The sequence below is a fragment of the Helianthus annuus genome, chromosome 10, assembly GCF_002127325.2.
Source record: "Helianthus annuus cultivar XRQ/B chromosome 10, HanXRQr2.0-SUNRISE, whole genome shotgun sequence".
NCBI classification, from domain to species: domain Eukaryota; kingdom Viridiplantae; phylum Streptophyta; class Magnoliopsida; order Asterales; family Asteraceae; genus Helianthus; species Helianthus annuus.
The window spans coordinates 129,380,757-129,402,361 of record NC_035442.2 but is presented as its reverse complement, the minus strand read 5'-3'; the positions used below and the strand labels follow the sequence as shown (position 1 = coordinate 129,402,361).

Here is a 21,605-nt window from a genome sequence, read left to right as displayed (position 1 = left end):
AAAAGAAACTATGGCGAAATTTTTATAAAATTTAAACACTTAGAAAAATATGTTTTTAACAAGTTCTTGCAAGTAATCTTGATTAATGGTTTTAAATATAAAAATTCTCATAATTTTTGGTATAAAAATACAAGTAATGGAGGTTGGTTTTCAAAAATAAAAATGACTAAATATATATTTAGGAAAATATATATATATAGAGAGAGACCACATGAACTATGTGCTATGTGTATATTATTTGTATTAGTTATATTAAAATTTAGGGACTTGAAATAATATACCACACAAATACCAAAAATTGTAATTAAGGAAATTACAAGAATTACAAGAATATGAATATATATCTTGGACACAAATATGGGACTTTTGGACAAATGGACATATCGGACAAATTATATAAATATTCCGGAATTAAAGTTGAATTATAACAAAACTTGGTACACGGTATTTTCCAAACAGAACAAATGATAAAGTATGTATTTTTAGAAGTAGTATAAAAATATATATCCTATTTTGTCAAACTTGAAAGTATAATATTTTTGAAGTGTATGAAAATATATCTTTTTCACAAACATCTTAAAAATATATTATTTTGGTGGAAACTAAAAATATATATTTTTCTAGTCTAGATCTTAAAAATAAAATTATTTTTAAGATACATGTGAACATTTATATTTACCAAGTCAACAATATAGATATTTTCTATAAACATATCTTAATATATATATATATATATATATTAAGAATGTAAGAATATTGGTTATAGTTGTGCAAGAACAATATTCCGGAAAAATTAAATATATAATAAGTATGAAATACTTAATAAATACAAGAATATACGTATTCCTATACGTACAAATACATGCCAACATACACTACCAATACTTGGTAAGAATACCCTTATACAAGTATTGTACATAAATATGAGAATACAAAGTGAAATACTCAACATACTCATAATACGCGTATACCTATACTTGGGAATACCTACAAGTGTATAATACTTAACATATGGTATTTTGGTTATGAAAACTACAAACACCTGTATATGGAAATAATATATATCAAAACAAGTTAAAAATATATTATTTTTAACAAATCATTATGGACACACATTATATATAAACAATGCATGAAAATAATATAAGTTAAAATATATTATTTTAACTAATATATTAAACTTGGAATTATATATAATTCTAAAAATTATATATATACAACATACACCGAAAGTGCAACTCAAAGCGAACACAATTCCAAAACAAGTCGTAATAAATAATTAAGACTAAGAGTCCTTACACGACCGAGGTGTCTAATAAATCCTAGCACGTTTGTAGGTAGCGACACGACCCGAGGAAACTGACTCTGAGTACACACGGTTATGGATGCAAACTTGTGAGTTTATGTCCCCCTTTTCTCTTAATTGTTTTCGGATTTATAACTCTCAGAGGTGGAATACATGTCTCGATGGTATGGTTTAGCTAGGGAATGAACTGTTAGATCATGTGGATGAATAGTATCTCTCTTAAGTGCCATTAATCTTGTTTAAGACTGAGGGGCAAAGGTGGTAGATCTATTGGGTGTAGCGAGCCCCACTCTTGGGTCCTTGTGTGGCCCATGTAGTGCTTTTGTTGTTCCAGGCGGATGGACCGGAGGAAATTCGCTAGGTTTGAGTGCTTCCTATATCGCCACACATATTAATGTCCTTGCAAAACATTAATGATCTGTTCATAGACGCTTTACATACCTGTTGTTAAAAGATCTCTCAAATGTTTACAAGTTTATTTGGAACTCCCATAAAACGCAGGAACTCGCTTAACTTTTGTTGATTGTTTTCAAACTTACATGTATTTCAGGAAATTAGATGGATCTTTGGTGTTGGCATTGTTTTCAAGCTTTGAATTTCAAGTCTCGATGTCATCCACTTTTGGAGGGTTTGATTCATAGATCTCATCCTTGATGAGATATAGGATGCAAAGCCTCATGAAACTAATATTTTGTTAAACAAGTCCTTCTATGGAACTTTAAATCTTATGATGGTTTGTAACTTAAACTTAATACTTGTGTTGGTTGAAACCTGAACAACTTATGTTTTGTAATGTTTAAAACTTATGAATGGATGAACGTTGTTTATTTTAATCATGTAGTTGTTTATTATAATCGAATGCAATGAAAACTGATCAAGTCACACGCATACGCTTCCGCAAAAGTCAGGGTATGATAGGTTGGTATCAGAGCTTCGGTTGTAGTGAACTAGGATTCCTTCTCGAGTTAGACTACAATCACTAGGATTCTCTCACGAAAACATTTTTACAACAAACAAAAATGTATTTAATTGCATCTACAAAAAAAACGCCAAGATCCTCAAACCAAACATTTTTTTTCAAAGGAGAAACAAGCGAGGATATTAGTTGGGGTATAGTCTATATAAGATAGACTTGCCAAACTAGAAATGACCCGCATAAGAACAATGTGATTACATGTGATATGCTGTCTTAACTTGCCTGTGTATACTAAGTAACGTTGTTATTCATTGATATATATACATATATGGGTACGAATTATTTTTCCAGGGTGCCATGGTATCATCTGCTAGTAGCAGAGTTTACGACGACCACGACCACATGGACGTATCATCTGATGACAAGCCCATTGTGGAGATTGTTTCTTCCGAAAACGAGGATCTGGATGAGTTCCAGCCCTTTGCGCTGCCCGACCCTGTCCTCGATGGCGAGCCCATAGAGGATGCTGTCCTAGCTGTGGGGCCATAGCTGAACCAATTTGTTATTATCGGTTACCCAAATGGAGCCCATATTGTTGATTACATTCCCTTGGATGTTGTTCCCTTAGCTACAGTCCCCTGAGTTATTGTTGTCTCCGATGATGAGGATGACGTCCCCCGTCATTCATGTCGACCATTTTGATGACGAGATTGGTGATGGTGAGGTTCTTGATATAGCCATTTTGGAGATATCGTCTCCTGTAGTTTCTTTCATAGACATTTCATCTTCCGAGGTTAGCGATGACGCATCTTCCTCTGACATCCGTCGAGATGGGTTACGAGCGGATGCTACTGATAGCACCTTCGATACTACACCCATTGCTACCCAGTCACCTGATCATACACTTGCTCCTATTTCAGCCCCTGTTGATACTCACGCAGTTGTTCCATTTGATACACCCCCGTCACTCCTATTTCTGGACATCAACTCACACCATTTGCTACTAATCCCTATTGTGCTAACCTACCTACCATATTCTCCCATGAGATCCCAGCACCCTGCCCTGGGGAGGGCACGTCCCGACAACCCACTTGTTCTGACACTCGAGCACTCGTTGATCACTTGTCCACACCAAACCTCTCGCCACACATGTCTGAGTCTGATCCATATCACCCGTGTCACCACCCTGCTTTCACGTCTGATGATGCTACACTCTCCTTTCAGCTTCAGTTCCAGGTTCTTTCTTGTCGCGTCAGCGAGTTAGAGCGGTTTAGGGATTCCATGCCCCCACCCCCACTAGCTTATCCTCCACCATCTATTCCCCCACCGCCATCATCACCACCACCACTGTCTCCACCACGTCCACGTCCACATGCTAGCCATGAGGCTCGTGTGCTCACCTTGGAACAGCGAGCCAATCTCTTAGACACGCGTATGAGTCATGTTTTGGATTAGATGGATCATATCCATAGTCTGGTTGTTCCTGCCCCACCTCTATCTCTTCTAGCACCCTAGACATCTTTTGTTTGCAGGTACTTTTTTTTTTGCGTGGGAGTTGCAGACCCACTTTTGTGTATGGATGAAGACCGAGCTTGAGCTAGAGACACTTGAAGACCATGGAGACCAATGTAGGAGAAAAGACTTACTAGTTTTGTATTATGAACTTGTATGACCGAGGCGACGTAACCTTGTGTCCCTTTTGTTTTTCTTCTACAAAAAACAATGTATCAAGTTGTCAGACATAACATAAAAGCTCAGTAGTTGTTTTCTTTATCATACATTGTTGCTTATGTGTGCATGTGTTACTTATGTGATTACCTGTTGGATGATGTGATGATCATTGTGTTATATATATATATATAACATAAATGTCTATATAGGCAATGTGACATTTATTTGGTGAATATTTATCTAACCTACCCGATACTTCTTGATAGAAGAAAATGCCGCCCAGACGGAACACAAACTCAAACCCATTACCAAGGACCAGAGCAGAACTTAATGAGCGTATCTCTCTAACAATAGCGCAGCACGAAGCCAACCGCTCAGAACACAACGGTGGCACTTCGGGAAATAATCCCCCTACTGGTAATGTGTCATAGTGATTACACATTACACTACTCTTATGTATTTCCATTCGTGCTTTGTCATTTCTCACTCATGGTTTGTTGTTGTAAATGTTTTAGGCTGCACATACAAACAGTTCTTAGACTGCAAACCCTTGAACTTTGATGGCACAAGAGGTGTCGTGGCATTCGTGCAATGGGTTAAGAAGACCGATTCAGTTATGAGGATGACCAAATGCCTGCCTGAGCAGAGAGTTACTTACATTTCTGGATTGTTCATGGAGAGTGCACTTTCTTGGTGGAACCTTCAGGTTCAGACCAAAGGTGAAGCTGCTGCATACGCAATGAGCTGGGACGAGCTCAAAGAACTGATGAGAAAGAAATACTGCTCAAGGGCTGAAATTCAGAAGCTTGAGACGGAATTTTGGAACTTAAAGATGGACGGACCAAAAATTGCTGAATACATTCAACGTTTCCACGATTTGTCCAGGATTGTCCCCTACCTGGTGGAGCCTGAATTTAAGAGAAATGAGAGATTCATCTGGGGTCTTGCTCCGAAAATCCTGAGCATGGTCACTTCTTCGAAGCCTCCCACTATCGCTGAGGCTATTAATTTGAGTGTGGCACTCACTGAAGAAGCACCCCGTTTAGGAAAATTCTCTAAGTCTGGCGCAAATAAGAAAGAGACTCATGTGGAGTCTTCAAATGACAACAAGAGAAAGTTTTCGAACATTAAAAAGTGCACGCGGGCGAATAATGATTCCAACAAGCGAAGGGATGCTAATCCGCCAGCAGAGGTCAGGACTGGCGCAACAAATGCTGAAACTGGTGGAAAAGAGTATGTAGGTTTCCTGCCCAAGTGTGATAAATGTCAATATCACCATATGGGTCCGTGCAGGACCAGCAACTGTGAAAATTATGGTAAGACTGGGCATACAAAGGATACGCGTGTTGGTTTGGTGCGGGACGCGGTAATAGGAATCAAGGAGGAAATGGTAACCAAGGTGGTAACGGTAATCAAAATGGTAATAGGAACCAAGGTGGGAAAGGAAATCAAGGAGGAAATGTGAACCGAGGCGGAAATGGTAATCAAGCTGGCAATGTGAATCGAGGAGGAAACAATAATAATAATCAAGGCAGAAATGGTAATAGACTAGGCCAGACCTGTTATGGCTGCAGAGACATGGGGCATTTCAAGAGAGATTGCCCTAAAGATAATCAAGCCCGTGGAAGAGTGTTCACGGTTGGAGCACGTGAAGCATGCCAGGACCCGAATGTTGTTATGGGTACGTTCCCTATTAACCAACACTATGCATCTGTTCTATTTGATACTGGCGCCGACTTTAGTTTCATATCTATAGAGTTTAAGAATACACCTGGCCTAGTTTCGAGTAAGCTAGACATCTCATATTCTATAGAACTGGCAAATGGAAAATTAGTTGAAGCAAATGAGGTGATTAAGGGCTGTACACTCGAACTTGGAGAGCGAGAATTTTCAATTGATCTTTTACCCGTTGATTTGGGAAGTTTCGACGTTGTTGTTGGGATGGATTGGTTGTTTGACAACCAGGCGGAAGTGGTTTGCCACAAGAAAACCATCCACATCCCACTGTTGAATGGAGAAACGCTTGTGATTCATGGGGAAAAGCGCGAGACGCTCCTACGAATTATTAATTGCATGAAGGCGCAGAAGTGCCTCCGAAAAGGCTTCATAGCCTTCCTCGCCCACGTCATCGACAAGGAGACCAAGGAGCCAAAGTTAGAAGACATTCCCGTTGTGAAGGAATTTCCATAAGTCTTTCCCGAAGACTTGCCTGGGCTACCTCCACAGCGACAAGTGGAGTTTCGAATAGACTTAGTGCTAGGAGCGGCACAAGTGGCAAAGGCATCATACCGTCTAGCTCCGTCAGAAATGCAGGAGGTATCGACTCAGCTACAAGAGTTGTTAGATAAGGGATTTATTAGGCCGAGCTTTTCACCATGAGGAGCTCCGATATTGTTTGTTAAAAAGAAGGATGTCAGTTTTCTTATGTGCATTGACTACAGGGAGTTGAATAAGCTGGCCATCAAGAATCGGTATCCCTTACCGAGAATTGATGACTTATTTGATCAAGTACAAGGTTCCAGCTACTGCTCCAAGATTGACTTGAGGTCGGGATATCATCAATTGAGAATACAAGAAGAAAGTATCCCCAAAACGGCCTTTAGAACTCGATACAGACATTACGAGTTCCTTGTCATGCCGTTCGGCTTAACCAATGCACCGGCGGTGTTCATGGACCTCATGAACCGTGTGTGTAAGCCGTATTTGGATAAGTTTGTGATGGTGTTTATTGATGACATCCTCATATACTCGCGAACCAAGGAGGAGCACGAGCAGCATCTGCGAGCTATCTTGGAACTCTTGAAGAAGGAACAACTATATGCGAAACTTTCAAAGTGCGAATTTTGGATTCGCGAGGTGCAATTCCTCGGTCATGTGGTAAATGAGAATGGAATTCACATCGACCCTGCTAAGATTGAGGCGATTAAAAATTGGGAAGCACCTAAGACCCCAACCGAGATACGATAATTTCTGGGGTTAGCGGGCTATTACAGACGATTTATAGAAAACTTCTCGTAGATTTCTCAACTACTAACGTCCCTAACACAGAAGGATAAGAAATTTGATTGAGGCGAAGAACAAGAAACGGCTTTTCAACTGTTGAAAGATAAACTTTGTGACACACCTATTTTGCCCTTACCTGACGGTACCGATGGTTTTGTGGTTTATTGTGATGCGTCTCGACAAGGTCTTGGTTGCGTGTTGATGCAACGGGACAAATTCATCGCGTACGCGTCTCATCAGTTGAAGGTGCATGAGAAGAACTATACCACGCACGACCTTGAGCTAGGTGTTGTGATATTCACGTTGAAGATCTGGCATCACTACTTGTATGGTACTCGTTGCATGATCTTTACAAACCATAGGAGTTTGCAGCATATTTTCGATCAGAAAGACTTAAACATGAGGCAACGAAGATGGGTCGAGTTATTGAATGACTATGATTGTGAGATAAAGTATCACCCGGGCAAGGCGAACGCTGTAGCGGACGCCTTGAGCCGCAAGGAGCGTGCAAAGCCTCTAAGGTTGTGAGCTTTAGAAATGACCATACAAAACAATCTCACTTCTCGGATTCGCTAAGCACAACAAGAAGCGCCTAAACCGGATAACCTACGAGTCGAATCATTACGTGGAATGGAGACACAATTGGTGCCAAAGGAAGATGGAACATTGTACTTCATGGAACGAATTTGGGTTCCATTCTTCGGTAATCTAAGCGCGCTTATTTTGGATGAAGCTCATAAGTCAAGGTACTCTATACATCGGGGATCAGACAAAATGTACTAAGACTTGAAGGACTTTTATTGGTGGCCTAAGATGAAAGCCGATATTGCTACATACGTGGGTAACTGCCTTACATGTGCCAAGGTTAAGGCGGAATATCATAAGCCATCAGGGTTGTTGCCATAACCTGAGATTCATGTATGGAAATGGGAACAAATCTTGATGGATTTCATTACTAAGTTACCGAGAACTCAAAGAGGCCATGATATGATTTGGGTAATTGTTGACTGACTCACGAAGTCCGCGCATTTTCTACCAATCAGTGAGAAGGATAGCACCAAGAAACTGGCAGAAATATATCTCAAGGAGATTGTGGCACGCCATGGAGTGCCTGTTTCTATGATATCAGACCGAGATGGTCGATTTGTGTCAAGGATATGGCAAATGTTTTAGAAGGCCTTTGGATCTCAATTGAATCTTACCACGGCCTTTCACCCACAGATGGACGGCCAGAGTGAACGAACGATACAAACTTTGGAGGACATGTTACGTGCTTGTGTGATGGGCTTGGGTGGAAGTTGGAATACTCACATGCCTTTAGTTGAGTTTTCCTACAATAATAGCTATCACACTAGCATCCAGGCCACCCCGTTTGAAGCTTTGTATGGGCGAAAGTGTCGGTCCCCGTTGTGTTGGGCGGAGACCGGAGATAAATAACTTATTGGTCCAGAATTGGTTCAGGAAACCACATACAAGATTGCTCAAATACGAGACTGTCACACCCCAACCGATGGCGGAATCATCGGGGCGCGGCACTGAGCGAAACAGATTGTTCAGAAGTTTCCACAACAACTATCATACAATTCAGTTATATAACACGTCCCATACCGTGTCCCAAACAATAACAAGTTATCATAGAAATCAACTAAACAATATGGGAACTGTTCCGACAACTCAGATTCTTAATTATTACAGACCGAATTTAAATATTGTTTTAAGACTTCTAGACGGCTAACTGTAGATCTTACTGACTACAGGTGCCAGTACAAGATCTACAGATAATTATGGCCCTGGAGCAGGTATGTGGACACTGTCCTAAGGTCACAGGCTCCTAGAAGTTTATTATTGCCTCGCTTCCCTAGCACGCTAGTAGCTTAAACACCTGTCACATACGTTAAAATAAAAGTCAATACATATAATGTAAAGGTGAGTACACAAGTTTGATATAGCATATAAAGTTCGAAAAGTTTACGCATAACCAAGCACGTACACAAGGGCAAACGATGCATGTAAATTATCAACATGGGACCATCGATACCAACGACTTCGAGTTGACTGTCCGAGACAGTTCGCAATACATGATTACCACTGTAATCCATGCAAGTAATTGTCCTTAGCAACCCCCGTGTGAACGGGTGCTGAGTCCAAACTATAGTACTACGTTGCTAAAGCAGGCAGATAGCACTCCACGTGTAAACATAATAAACAGCAATCATTTAGACAAGTAATACATGCAAGTAGGTTAGCGTTCAAATAGTTTGTGTTGTTTGTGAATTTGATAGATTACGTATGTAACACCCAAAAGTGCGGAAAGCAAAAAGGGATCGAGTATACTCACAGTGGTTGGTTGTGGATTGAAAGGAGCACTGAGAATAGGTTAGCCTGAATAGTTCGATAACAATACAATGAGTAATGCGGAAAAAAGTGAACAGTGGAAACTGGATCGGATAGACCATTCGATCGGACGGCTGTTCGATCGAGTGGGCTGTTCGATTGGGTTAAAGTCCGTTCGAACGTCCCGTTCGATCGGCCGGCTGGCTCGATCGGCTGGTTCTTTCAAGTGGATTGTTTCTTCCTTTGATGTGAAGGATGTGTTTGTGTATGATGGTTTGTATTACCTTTCAAGTTGGCCGATCGAACAGTCCGTTCGATCGGTTGGTCCAACCGATCGGTTAGCATTGCACACTTGGCAAATTGTCACTCGATCGGGTGGCATGCTCGATCGGGTGACATCCAAGTGTTTCGAAGAGGTTTAGCGTTGAAGTGTAGCATCCCATGATTCGATGAGTAATGTTTACAATCGAGTGGCTCGATCGATCGAACAGAACCCTGTCAATATTACACCTCATGAGTTTGTGGCCAGATGCTAGTCGATCGATTAGCCTAGTCGATCGGCTGGCGTAGTCGTTTGGTTGGGCTGTTCGTTCGAATAGCCTAACCGTTCGGCCAGCCCCTGACCTGGTTAGTCCATCACCTAGCACTTGGTCATTTCCCGTTATTTTATTGATGTTTTAAAGATAGTTTGACCACAAGTTGAACCACCAAAATCCTCAGCCTTTACTTTACTCACTGACTCGGCTGGAATCACCCAAGCTCGGTCAGGGAGCGTTCAAGGACCGAAGTTTAACGTTTAACTCGTGATCGGTAATCTCATGGTGAAGTCCGAATCTTGAACCATGTGTTTGTTTAGAATGATTTATAGGTCGGTTCAAGCTTCGTTTTCGCCGGTTTGAGTGTAAAAGAGTTGAAAGATAGATGAAAACCCGTCTTTCAATCCTTTTTCCACCGTGAAATGTTAAGATCTTTGGTAGATTTTAGGTTGTTCATGTGGAAATCGGTTAGATCCAAGTTATTCATGGTGGAATGATGCCAAACTTAGTGTTCTTGAAGAACACCATGATGACATCACCCAAGAACACCTAGATCTTGGTGATTTCACGGTTGGAATTCAGATTTTGAAAGATAGAAAGATGGAGAATCGATTAATGAACAAGATTGTACAAAGATTGGAGTAAAATACTTACAGGTTTGAGAGAAATCTGAGAAATGGCGAGAATAGAAGGCTGGCCGGTCAGAGCTTTTCCAAAAGTGGAAAGCTTGACAAGGACAGCCCTATTTATAGGCTTCCAAAAGTGGAAAGGGTTGGCTGATCGAACAGCATCCCTGATCGAGCAGCTGCCCGATCGAACAGCCTGTTCGATCGGCTAGCCTGTTCGATCAGGTTGCCCTGTTCGATCGGCTTGCCTGGTTTTGAGTGTTTCGCGACGATTTTTGATATTTCGATTTCGATAGATTGAGGAGTAGAGTAGGATAGAGTTTCTATTCAAATTACTTTCAGTCCCAACTACTATATTAACATACAAGCATCCTTACAACCCATTTTCAAAGTCGGTTTCGATTGTGTTTGATTATCCTTCGAGTCTCGATTGATTTGATTGATTCACCACACCTTTTAACATATAAAAGTAACATGCACAAGTAACACGTAAGGCACACACACACGTATAAAAGCATTAAAATTATCCACACTTGAGTTCGATGATTGATTTGATTAGCTTGATTATTGATTGACTAGCTTTATTGCATTGTTACTTCCTATCATTCACAGTTGGTCGTTGATTCACAGTTCGATTATCGGCCGATTAGTTTGATTATACAACACTTACTCCAAATAATATGAAAATCAAAATGAAACTAAAATAGAATTAATCTTTATTGATCTTTAATTCCAATAACAGTCAACTCTTGACTTTGACTTTGACTTTTGGGAAAACACGGGGTGTTACAGAGACCGTGTCAAGGCGGCTCGTGATAGATAGAAGAGCTACGCCAACAAACGACGCAAACCATTAGAATTTGAGGTTGGAGACATGGTATTGCTGAAGGTCTCGCCTTGGAAAGGCATAGCAAGATTTGGAAAACGTGGATAGTTGAACCCGCGTTACATTGGACCCTTCGAAATTCTGGAGAAAATTGGAACAGTTGCGTACAAGTTAAAACTTCCAGAAGAGCTCAGCAGTGTACACGACACGTTTCACGTGTCTAATCTCAAGAAAAGTCCTACTCAGGAAACAGTCGTTATTCCAGCAGATGAGATTCACATTAATGACAAACTCCATTTTACCAAAGAACCTGTTGAGGTTACGGAATGGAGGGTCCACAAGACACGGAGAAGTCGTATAAAACTAGTCAAAGTTTGTTGGAACTCACAACACGGTCCAGAGTTTACATGGGAATGTGAAGATCAAATCAAGTCTAAGTACCCTCACTTGTTTCAAAACTCCCCTGCAACCGATAACGCAGCTTGAATTTCGGGACGAAATTCTTTTAACGGGGGGAGAATGTGACAATTGACACTTTTCGTGTAATTTTCGTACAATGTGAATAGTGTTTGAAATTATATGGTTGTGTATTTTGAACTTCTGATGTGCATAATTTCATGGCATACATTTAAAGAACTCACAAAAACATTTCATGATGCATGATACTTATTTTTATTGGTCGCGACTTGAAACAGATTAGACAGTGCACATAATTAACTAGCATACTTATTAGATAAACTAGTAGTGCTGACAAGAGTACAGTACTCAGAAAAATAGCATGTTTAGGACACAGATTGAGTCCCAGAACTAGGATTATACTAAAACCTCATGTGAGAAAGTAAGGGATTATGTTGCTGCTTTCTAAGAGACAAACGGGCACTAAAAATTGCCCGAAACTAGCTAAAACAAGCCAGAACAGCATAATTCAGCAAAAAGTCAGTAAAACTCAGCATTTTATAGCTTATGTAATAATCAGAAATAACGCTAGAATGTTCAGAATAACTTAAAAGGTGTTGGAAACATTATCACTACATAATAGCATAATGTGCTATACAAGATACCAATGTTAACCTTTTTAAGCGATCCGATAACCAAACGAACACCCAAACGCATCTAGAAGCAAACATACAAACTAGTTAACATAATCTAGCAATATTAAGCTAGTGAAATTCACCATACAACTTGAATTACATCAAAAACCCCTAAACACCTAATCACCTAATCACCTTAACTAAACATACATATCATCACCTATTAAACACTTAGGAGATTTTTAACAAATCAACACCCTCCCTATAACCGTCCCCAAGGGGACCCACCCCCTTAATTATGTTGACTAATTTTTGTTGTTGGTCAAAGATGCTCATAGATGTCCTAAGGTTAATGAAGTGGATGGAAACTAATGACCATTGTGCTAAGAACCTTATCTAACCATTTAATCCCCTCACTTGTATCATAACAAAAAAAAAAAATCACAACACACCAAAACTCCTTCTTCTCTCCCTCTCCATTCTCGGCCAAAGGTACCCCCCCCCCACATCTTCTTCTTCAACCAAATTCTAGCTAATCCAAGACTCACCTAAGGTGTATCAAGGCATTCTAAGAAGGTGTCAAGCATAGGAAGTGGGAGGACCTCATTAGGAAGCTATTAACCATCATCTTTGTCTCATCATCACCATCTTGTTTCTCTAGCCACTTCCCTAGCCTTAAGCTAGTAGTAAGTCTCTTGAGAACCCATTTTTCATCTTGGTTAATAGATGTAACTTATGCATAACTATGAATCTAAAAGATCTTACAAAACAAAGAGGATGAAGACTTAAACCAAACTAAAAATCATAAGAAAACAAGTTGTTTATGTTATGTGATGAAATTGTTTGATGATTGTTTATGTGTATGATGATGAACACCACATAAATACTTGTTAGATGATGATTAAACGCAGATCTTACAAGTATGTGTAAAGATCTTCAAAGATCCATGTTGAATATAAATTATCTTGGACATAAATATTGGACTTTTGGACAAATGGACATATCGGACAAATTATATAAATATTCCGGAATTAAAGTTGAATTATTACAAAACTTGGTACACGGTATTTTCCAAACAGAACAAACGACAAAGTATGTATATTTACAAGTAATATAAAAATATATATCATATTTTGTCAATCTTGAAAGTATAGTATGAATATATGTATATTTTTTTTCATAAACATCTTAAAAATATATTATTTTGGTGGAAACTAAAAATTATATATTTTTCTAGTCTGGATCTTAAAAATAAAATTATTTTTAAGATATACGTGAACATTTATATTTATCAAGTCGAAAATATAGATATTTTCTATAAACATATCTTAAAATATATATATTTTAAGAATGCAAGAATATTGGTTATAGTTGTGCAAGAACAATATTCCGGAAAAATTAAATACATATTAAGTATGAAATACTTAATAAGTACAAGAATATATGTATTCCTATACGTACAAAGACATGCCAACATACACTACCAACACTTGGTAAGAATACCCTTATACAAGTATTGTACATAAATATGAGAATACAAAGTGAAATACTCAACATACTCATAATACAAGTATTCCTATACTTGGGAATACTTACACGTGTATTGTAGGATCGTTGTTTGACCCGACTGAGTCGATCAGAAGAGCATTATATCCTGTTCAAAGGTGGAATCAGTGAACTGGACTTGGAAACAACTTGATACTATTAAATCTGTTACTTATATTGATTTTAACATCAATTACAACCTGAACAGATTTTGGCAGCACTTCGTTACAAATCCGGAAGTCGTATACCAAATGAAATGAACAGTGCACTATATATAGGTGGGTTAATTTCGCTCCAAATGACCAAGGGACACTTTCGGGCGAAATCAGAACTTTCTGATTTCGCTCCAAATGAACCTAAGTCATTTCAGGCGAAATCAGGAGTTTCTGATTTCGCTCCAAATGGTCTTGGCCCATTTCGAGCGGAATCAACATCTTAAACTCTAAGCTTCGATTCTCGAACCTCGTGCACTGGAAATCCTATCCTATCCTATTCTATTACATGATACAAGACGAAGTCAATAGACGTGATGTACTAACAGACTCCCCCTCGGATATTGACGAAGTCTTCAGTGTCTAGTCTTCATCATGATACATCTTCAGTCTTGATCATTCAGCCTTCTCATTCACATTGTAACATTGTAAGCATTCATCAATCTTTCTCTTCTACAGCATCTTCAGGATCTTTTCCTGACACTTGCTTTATCATCTTCTTTAGGCTCCCCCTTTCGTCAAGCTTCCGTGCTATGGGATCGACACCTATCTTTCATCTACAAGCTTCCTCTTGCTTCAAGCTTATCTTCAGACTCCCCCTTAGACTCAGCTCTCGGGATCGTAGTCTGGACTATCTGCAATACTCATACAGTTATAAGTAACAACATTTTAAACTTCCAGAAATCGTATTCTGGCAATTTAAACCAATTAATCACTCCCCCTATCAACAAACTACAATGGTTTTGCAGTTTCAACGAACAGGATCGGAAACTGACTCTTTAACAATATAAGCATCCAAATACCTCACAGTTAATCATCCAAGTCCAAATTCATGACCTTGGAGATATCACAAACTGTTTTTGAAATTTTTGATTTTAATACAAGTATCAAATTAATGAACTTGTTTTATTTTCAGAAACACAATCAGCTTACTTAGATTTTGAAACTCAGCATTTCAGACGTCGGTTGTCGAAAATAAAGCAGAATCAAAAATCTTTTTGTATTTTCTGAAAATATAAAGCAGTAAAGAAATATGTACAAACATATTTACATATAATATTTTTGTTTGAGTATGCGTCAGAGGATCATATCAGTTTTTGACAAGTCACAAGTACCGTTGAGCTTAGTTACACATTAAGAATTAAACAATTCACTTAGATTGTCGATATACTGATCCACTTAAATTTTCACACAAATTTCAACTGATTCAGGATACAAATTAGATGTTTTAAGACTTAAACTTATTCATGTGTCCCACCTCTTGAATATACTCCCGTATCCAGATCCCAATATTCAGTCTTAAAGGTGAGTATACCGCAAATGATATCTGTAAGGGGTTAAATGCGAGGGCCGTGAAAGCTCAGGTCGATACTTCCGTATACGCAGAGAGATGACGGCTTCGACTTTTCGGTGTGTCCCCTTTAGAGGATCTTTTCTTCAACAACAATGACTAGCATTTTTCAATGTTTCATCATTTTTATGCTGAGGGCGATGCTATTTTTCAAGCAATGCAGAAAGTATTATTCGGGGACTAGGTCAGAACTTCCATTCAGCAGAAGTCCCGGAATAATACCCCAGATATCACTGAGCATAAAGACCTAGTATTTCAGAAAGAAGGACCTTTCAAACGAGATTTCAGCAGAAGTCCCGGGGTTACCTATATATCCAAGTAGGGTTCCCCACGAAATAAGTAAAATTCAAACTTGCTTAGATTTGTATCCCGAAAAAGTTTACTAAATGTATAAAAACCTAACGGCATATCATCAGTGAGACTGTTTAACGCTATTTAATCATTACATTTCTTTAGCATACTGTAACTGTCTACTGATGTACTATCATTTCCTCTTTTTACGCAAAACTCAATTTTTGAATTTTATCATGTTTTTGTATTTTTCAAATTTTCTAATGTTTTTGTATTTTCTGACAATTTTTCTCCCCCTAAAATGCAAAACCATTAAAAGAAATTTGACAACACGATGCTGATAACTTTGTCTCGCCATCCATGTTCTGCTAAAAGTGCTCTGATTTGCAGAAAATCTAATATAAAGTACCCCCATGATTTACAACCCATTGATTTTTGACAGTTTGAAACCGTTTTTCAACCTTGTGAAAGTAATCATGTTTGTTCAGCCGTGAGGGTTTCGGCGTATTCAATCAACATATATATATATATATATATATATATATTAATTTTCTATTTTTGACAAAAATTAAAAACAAACATATTTTTTGTTTTTAATTTTTCAAATTTTTAGGGTTTTGAAAATATTGTTTATTTATGTATAGGAAAACAAATAAACTCCCTGTTCAACCAAACCAGGGTCCAGCAGCAGCCTCCTCTTCTTGTTGTGCCAGGCTGCTCCTACTTCCATTCTCACATGCTAGCCATGAGGCTCGTGTGCTCACCTTGGAACAGCGAGCCAATCTCTTAGACACGCGTATGAGTCATGTTTTGGATTAGATGGATCATATCCATAGTCTGGTTGTTCCTGCCCCACCTCTATCTCTTCTAGCACCCTAGACATCTTTTGTTTGCAGGTACTTTTTTTTGCGTGGGAGTTGCAGACCCACTTTTGTGTATGGATGAAGACCGAGCTTGAGCTAGAGACACTTGAAGACCATGGAGACCAATGTAGGAGAAAAGACTTACTACTTTTGTATTATGAACTTGTATGACCGAGGCGAGGTAACCTTGAGTCCCTTTTGTTTTTCTTCTACAAAAACAATGTATCAAGTTGTCAGACATACATAAAAGCTCAGTAGTTGTTTTCTTTATCATACATTGTTGCTTATGTGTGCATGTGTTACTTATGTGATTACCTGTTGGATGATGTGATGATCATTGTGTTATATATATATATATATATATATATATATATATATATATATATATATATATATATATATATATATATATATATATATATATATATATATATATATATATATATATATATATATATATATATATATATATATATATATATAACATAAATGTCTATATAGGCAATGTGACATTTATTTGGTGAATATTTATCTAACCTACCCGATACTTCTTGATAGAAGAAAATGCCGCCCAGACGGAACACAAACTCAAACCCGTTACCAAGGACCAGAGCAGAACTTAATGAGCGTATCTCTCTAACAATAGCGCAGCACGAAGCCAACCGCTCAGAACACAGCGGTGGCACTTCGGGAAATAATCCCCCTACTGGTAATGTGTCATAGTGATTACACATTACAATACTCTTATGTATTTCCATTCGTGCTTTGTCAAATCTCACTCATGGTTTGTTGTTGTAAATGTTTTAGGCTGCACATACAAACAGTTCTTAGACTGCAAACCCTTGAACTTTGATGGCACAAGAGGTGTCGTGGCATTCGTGCAATGGGTTAAGAAGACCGATTCAGTTATGAGATGACCAAATGCCTGCCTGAGTAGAGAGTTACTTACATTTCTGGATTGTTCATGGAGAGTGCACTTTCTTGGTGGAACCTTCAGGTTCAGACCAAAGGTGAAGCTGCTGCATACGCAATGAGCTGGGACGAGCTCAAAGAACTGATGAGAAAGAAATACTACTCAAGGGCTGAAATTCAGAAGCTTGAGACGGAATTTTGGAACTTAAAGATGGACGGACCAAAAATTTCTGAATACATTCAACGTTTCCACGATTTATCCAGGATTGTCCCCTACCTGGTGGAGCCTGAATTTAAGAGAATTGAGAGATTCATTTGGGGTCTTGCTCCAGAAATCCTGAGCATGGTCACTTCTTCGAAGCCTCCCACTATCGCTGAGGCTATTAATTTGAGTGTGGCACTCACTGAAGAAGCACCCCGTTTAGGAAAATTCTCTAAGTCTGGTGCAAACAAGAAAGAGACTCATGTGGAGTCTTCAAATGACAACAAGAGAAAGTTTCGAACTTTAAAAAGTGCACGCGGGCGAATAATGATTCCAACAAGCGTATGGATGCTAATCCGCCAGCAGAGGTCAGGACTGGCGCAACAAATGCTAAAACTGGGGAAAAGAGTATGTAGGTTTCCTGCCCAAGTGTGATAAATGTCAATATCACCATATGGGTCCGTGCAGGACCAGCAAGTGTGAAAATTATGGTAAGACTGGGCATACAAAGGATACGCGTGTTGGTTTGGTGCGGGACGCGGTAATAGGAATCAAGGAGGAAATGGTAACCAAGGTGGTAACGGTAATCAAAATGGTAATAGGAACCAAGGTGGGAATGGAAATCAAGGAGGAAATGTGAACCGAGGCGGAAATGGTAATCAAGCTGGCAATGGGAATCGAGGAGGAAACAATAATAATAATCAAGGGGGAAATGGTAATAGACTAGGCCAGACCTGTTATGGCTGCGGAGACATGGGGCATTTCAAGAGAGATTGCCCTAAAGATAATCAAGCCCGTGGAAGAGTGTTCACGGTTGGAGCACGTGAAGCATGCCAGGACCCGAATGTGGTTATGGGTACGTTCCCTATTAACCAACACTATGCATCTGTTCTATTTGATACTGGCGCCGACTTTAGTTTCATATCTATAGAGTTTAAGAATACACCTGGCCTAGTTTCGAGTAAGCTAGACATCTCATATTCTATAGAACTGGCAAATGGAAAATTAGTTGAAGCAAATGAGGTGATTAAGGGCTGTACACTCGAACTTGGAGAGCGAGAATTTTCAATTGATCTATTACCCGTTGATTTGGGAAGTTTCGACGTTGTTTTTGGGATGGATTGGTTGTTTGAGAACCAGGCGGAAGTGGTTTGCCACGAGAAAACCATCCACATCCCACTGTTGAATGGAGAAACGCTTGTGATTCATGGGGAAAAGCGCGAGACGCCCCTACGAATTATTAATTGCATGAAGGCGCAGAAGTGCCTCCGAAAAGGCTTCATAGCCTTCCTCGCCCACGTCATCGACAAGGAGACCAAGGAGCCAAAATTAGAAGACATCCCCGTTGTGAAGGAATTTCCAGAAGTCTTTCCCGAAGACTTGCCTGGGCTACCTCCACAGCGACAAGTGGAGTTTCGAATAGACTTAGTGCTAGGAGCGGCACAAGTGGCAAAGGCATCATACCGTCTAGCTCCGTCAGAAATGCAGGAGCTATCGACTCAGCTACAAGAGTTGTTAGATAAGGGATTTATTAGGCCGAGCTTTTCACCATGAGGAGCTCTGATATTGTTTGTTAAAAAGAAGGACGGCAGTTTTCGTATGTGCATTGACTACAGAGAGTTGAATAAGCTGGCCATCAAGAATCGGTATCCCTTACCGAGAATTGATGACTTATTTGATCAAGTACAAGGTTCCAGCTACTGCTCCAAGATTGACTTGAGGTCGGGATATCATCAATTGAGAATACAAGAAGAAAGTATCCCCAAAACGGCCTTTAGAACTCGATACAGACATTACGAGTTCCTTGTCATGCCGTTCGGCTTAACCAATGCACCGGCGGTGTTCATGGACCTCATGAACTGTGTGTGTAAGCCGTATTTGGATAAGTTTGTAATGGTGTTTATTGATGACATCCTCATATACTCGCGAACCAAGGAGGAGCACGAGCAGCATCTGCGAGCTATCTTGGAACTCTTGAAGAAGGAACAACTATATGCGAAACTTTCAAAGTGCAAATTTTGGATTCGCGAGGTGCAATTCCTCGGTCATGTGGTAAATGAGAATGGAATTCACATCGACCCTGCTAAGATGGAGGCGATTAAAAATTGGGAAGCACCTAAGACCCCAACCGAGATACGATAATTTCTGGGGTTAGCGGGCTATTACAGACGATTTATAGAAAACTTCTTGTAGATTTCTCAACTACTAACGTCCCTAACACAGAAGGATAAGAAATTTGATTGAGGCGAAGAACAAGAAACGGCTTTTCAACTGTTGAAAGATAAACTTTGTGACACACCTATTTTGCCCTTACCTGACGGTACCGATGGTTTTGTGGTTTATTGTGATGCGTCTCGACAAGGTCTTGGTTGCGTGTTGATGCAACGGGACAAAGTCATCGCGTACGCGTCTCATCAGTTGAAGGTGCATGAGAAGAACTATACCACGCACGACCTTGAGCTAGGTGTTGTGATATTCATGTTGAAGATCTGGCATCACTACTTGTATGGTACTCGTTGCATGATCTTTACAAACCATAGGAGTTTGCAGCATATTTTCGATCAGAAAGACTTAAACATGAGGCAACGAAGATGGGTTGAGTTATTGAATGACTATGATTGTGAGATAAAGTATCACCCGGGCAAGGCGAACGCTGTAGCGGACGCCTTGAGCCGCAAGGAGCATGCAAAGCCTCTAAGGTTGTGAGCTTTAGAAATGACCATACAAAACAATCTCACTTCTCGGATTCGCTAAGCACAACAAGAAGCACTTAAACCGGATAACCTACGAGTCGAATCATTGCGTGGAATGGAGACGCAATTGGTGCCAAAGGAAGATGGAACATTGTACTTCATGGAACGAATTTGGGTTCCATTCTTCGGTAATCTAAGCGCGCTTATTTTGGATGAAGCTCATAAGTCAAGGTACTCTATACATCGGGGATAAGACAAAATGTACTAAGACCTGAAGGACTTTTATTGGTGGCCTAAGATGAAAGCCGATATTGCTACATACGTGGGTAACTGCCTTACATGTGCCAAGGTTAAGGCGGAATATCATAAGCCATCAGGGCTGTTGCCATAACCTGAGATTCATGTATGGAAATGGGAACAAATCTCGATGGATTTCATTACTAAGTTACCGAGAACTCAAAGAGGCCATGATATGATTTGGGTAATTGTTGACTGACTCACGAAGTCCGCGCATTTTCTACCAATCAGTGAGAAGGATAGCACCAAGAAACAGGCAGAAATATATCTCAAGGAGATTGTGGCACGCCATGGAGTGCCTGTTTCTATCATATCAGACCGAGATGGTCAATTTGTGTCAAGGATATAGCAAATGTTTTAGAAGGCCTTTGGATCTCAATTGAATCTTACCACGGCCTTTCACCCACAGATGGACGGCCAGAGTGAACGAACGATACAAACTTTGGAGGACATGTTACGTGCTTGTGTGATGGGCTTGGGTGGAAGTTGGAATACTCATTTGCCTTTAGTTGAGTTTTCCTACAATAATAGCTATCACACTAGTATCCAGGCCACCCCGTTTGAAGCTTTGTATGGGCGAAAGTGTCGGTCCCCGTTGTGTTGGGCGGAGACCGGAGATAAACAACTTATTGGTCCAGAATTGGTTCAGGAAACCACATACAAGATTGCTCAAATACGAGACCGTATCAAGGCGGCTCGTGATAGATAGAAGAGCTACGCCAACAAACGACGCAAACCATTAGAATTTGATGTTGGAGACATGGTATTGCTGAAGGTCTCCTCTTGGAAAGGCGTAGCAAGATTTGGAAAACGTGGATAGTTGAACCCGCGTTACATTGGACCCTTCGAAATTCTGGAGAAAATTGGAACAGTTGCGTACAAGTTAAAACTTCCAGAAGAGCTCAGCAGTGTACACGACACGTTTCACGTGTCTAATCTCAAGAAAAGTCCTATTCAGGAAACAGTCGTTATTCCAGCAGATGAGATTCA

At 39.6% G+C, this 21,605-nt stretch overlaps 1 protein-coding gene across 1 annotated transcript; it reads left to right on the top strand.

Annotated features, from left to right (window-relative positions):
• The first annotated feature begins 17,475 nt into the window (after positions 1-17,475).
• Positions 17,476-19,179, top strand: LOC110881926. Its single transcript, XM_022130056.1, has 3 exons — positions 17,476-17,866; positions 18,137-18,481; positions 18,557-19,179. The coding sequence occupies exons 1-3, from the start codon at positions 17,476-17,478 to the stop codon at positions 19,177-19,179; spliced, it is 1,359 nt and encodes a 452-aa protein (XP_021985748.1).
• The last annotated feature ends 2,426 nt before the right edge of the window (positions 19,180-21,605 follow it).

What these genes read in the sequence shown, in the direction of transcription:
- LOC110881926 (XM_022130056.1), top strand. Translation starts at nt 17,476, where the DNA reads ATGGAGAGTGCACTTTCTTGGTGGAACCTTCAGGTTCAGACCAAAGGT. An exon ending in AGGAAAATTCTCTAAGTCTG is followed by an intron (nt 17,867 to 18,136) that starts GTGCAAACAAGA and finishes GGGCATACAAAG; the next exon opens with GATACGCGTGTTGGTTTGGT. An exon ending in GGACCCGAATGTGGTTATGG is followed by an intron (nt 18,482 to 18,556) that starts GTACGTTCCCTA and finishes TCATATCTATAG; the next exon opens with AGTTTAAGAATACACCTGGC.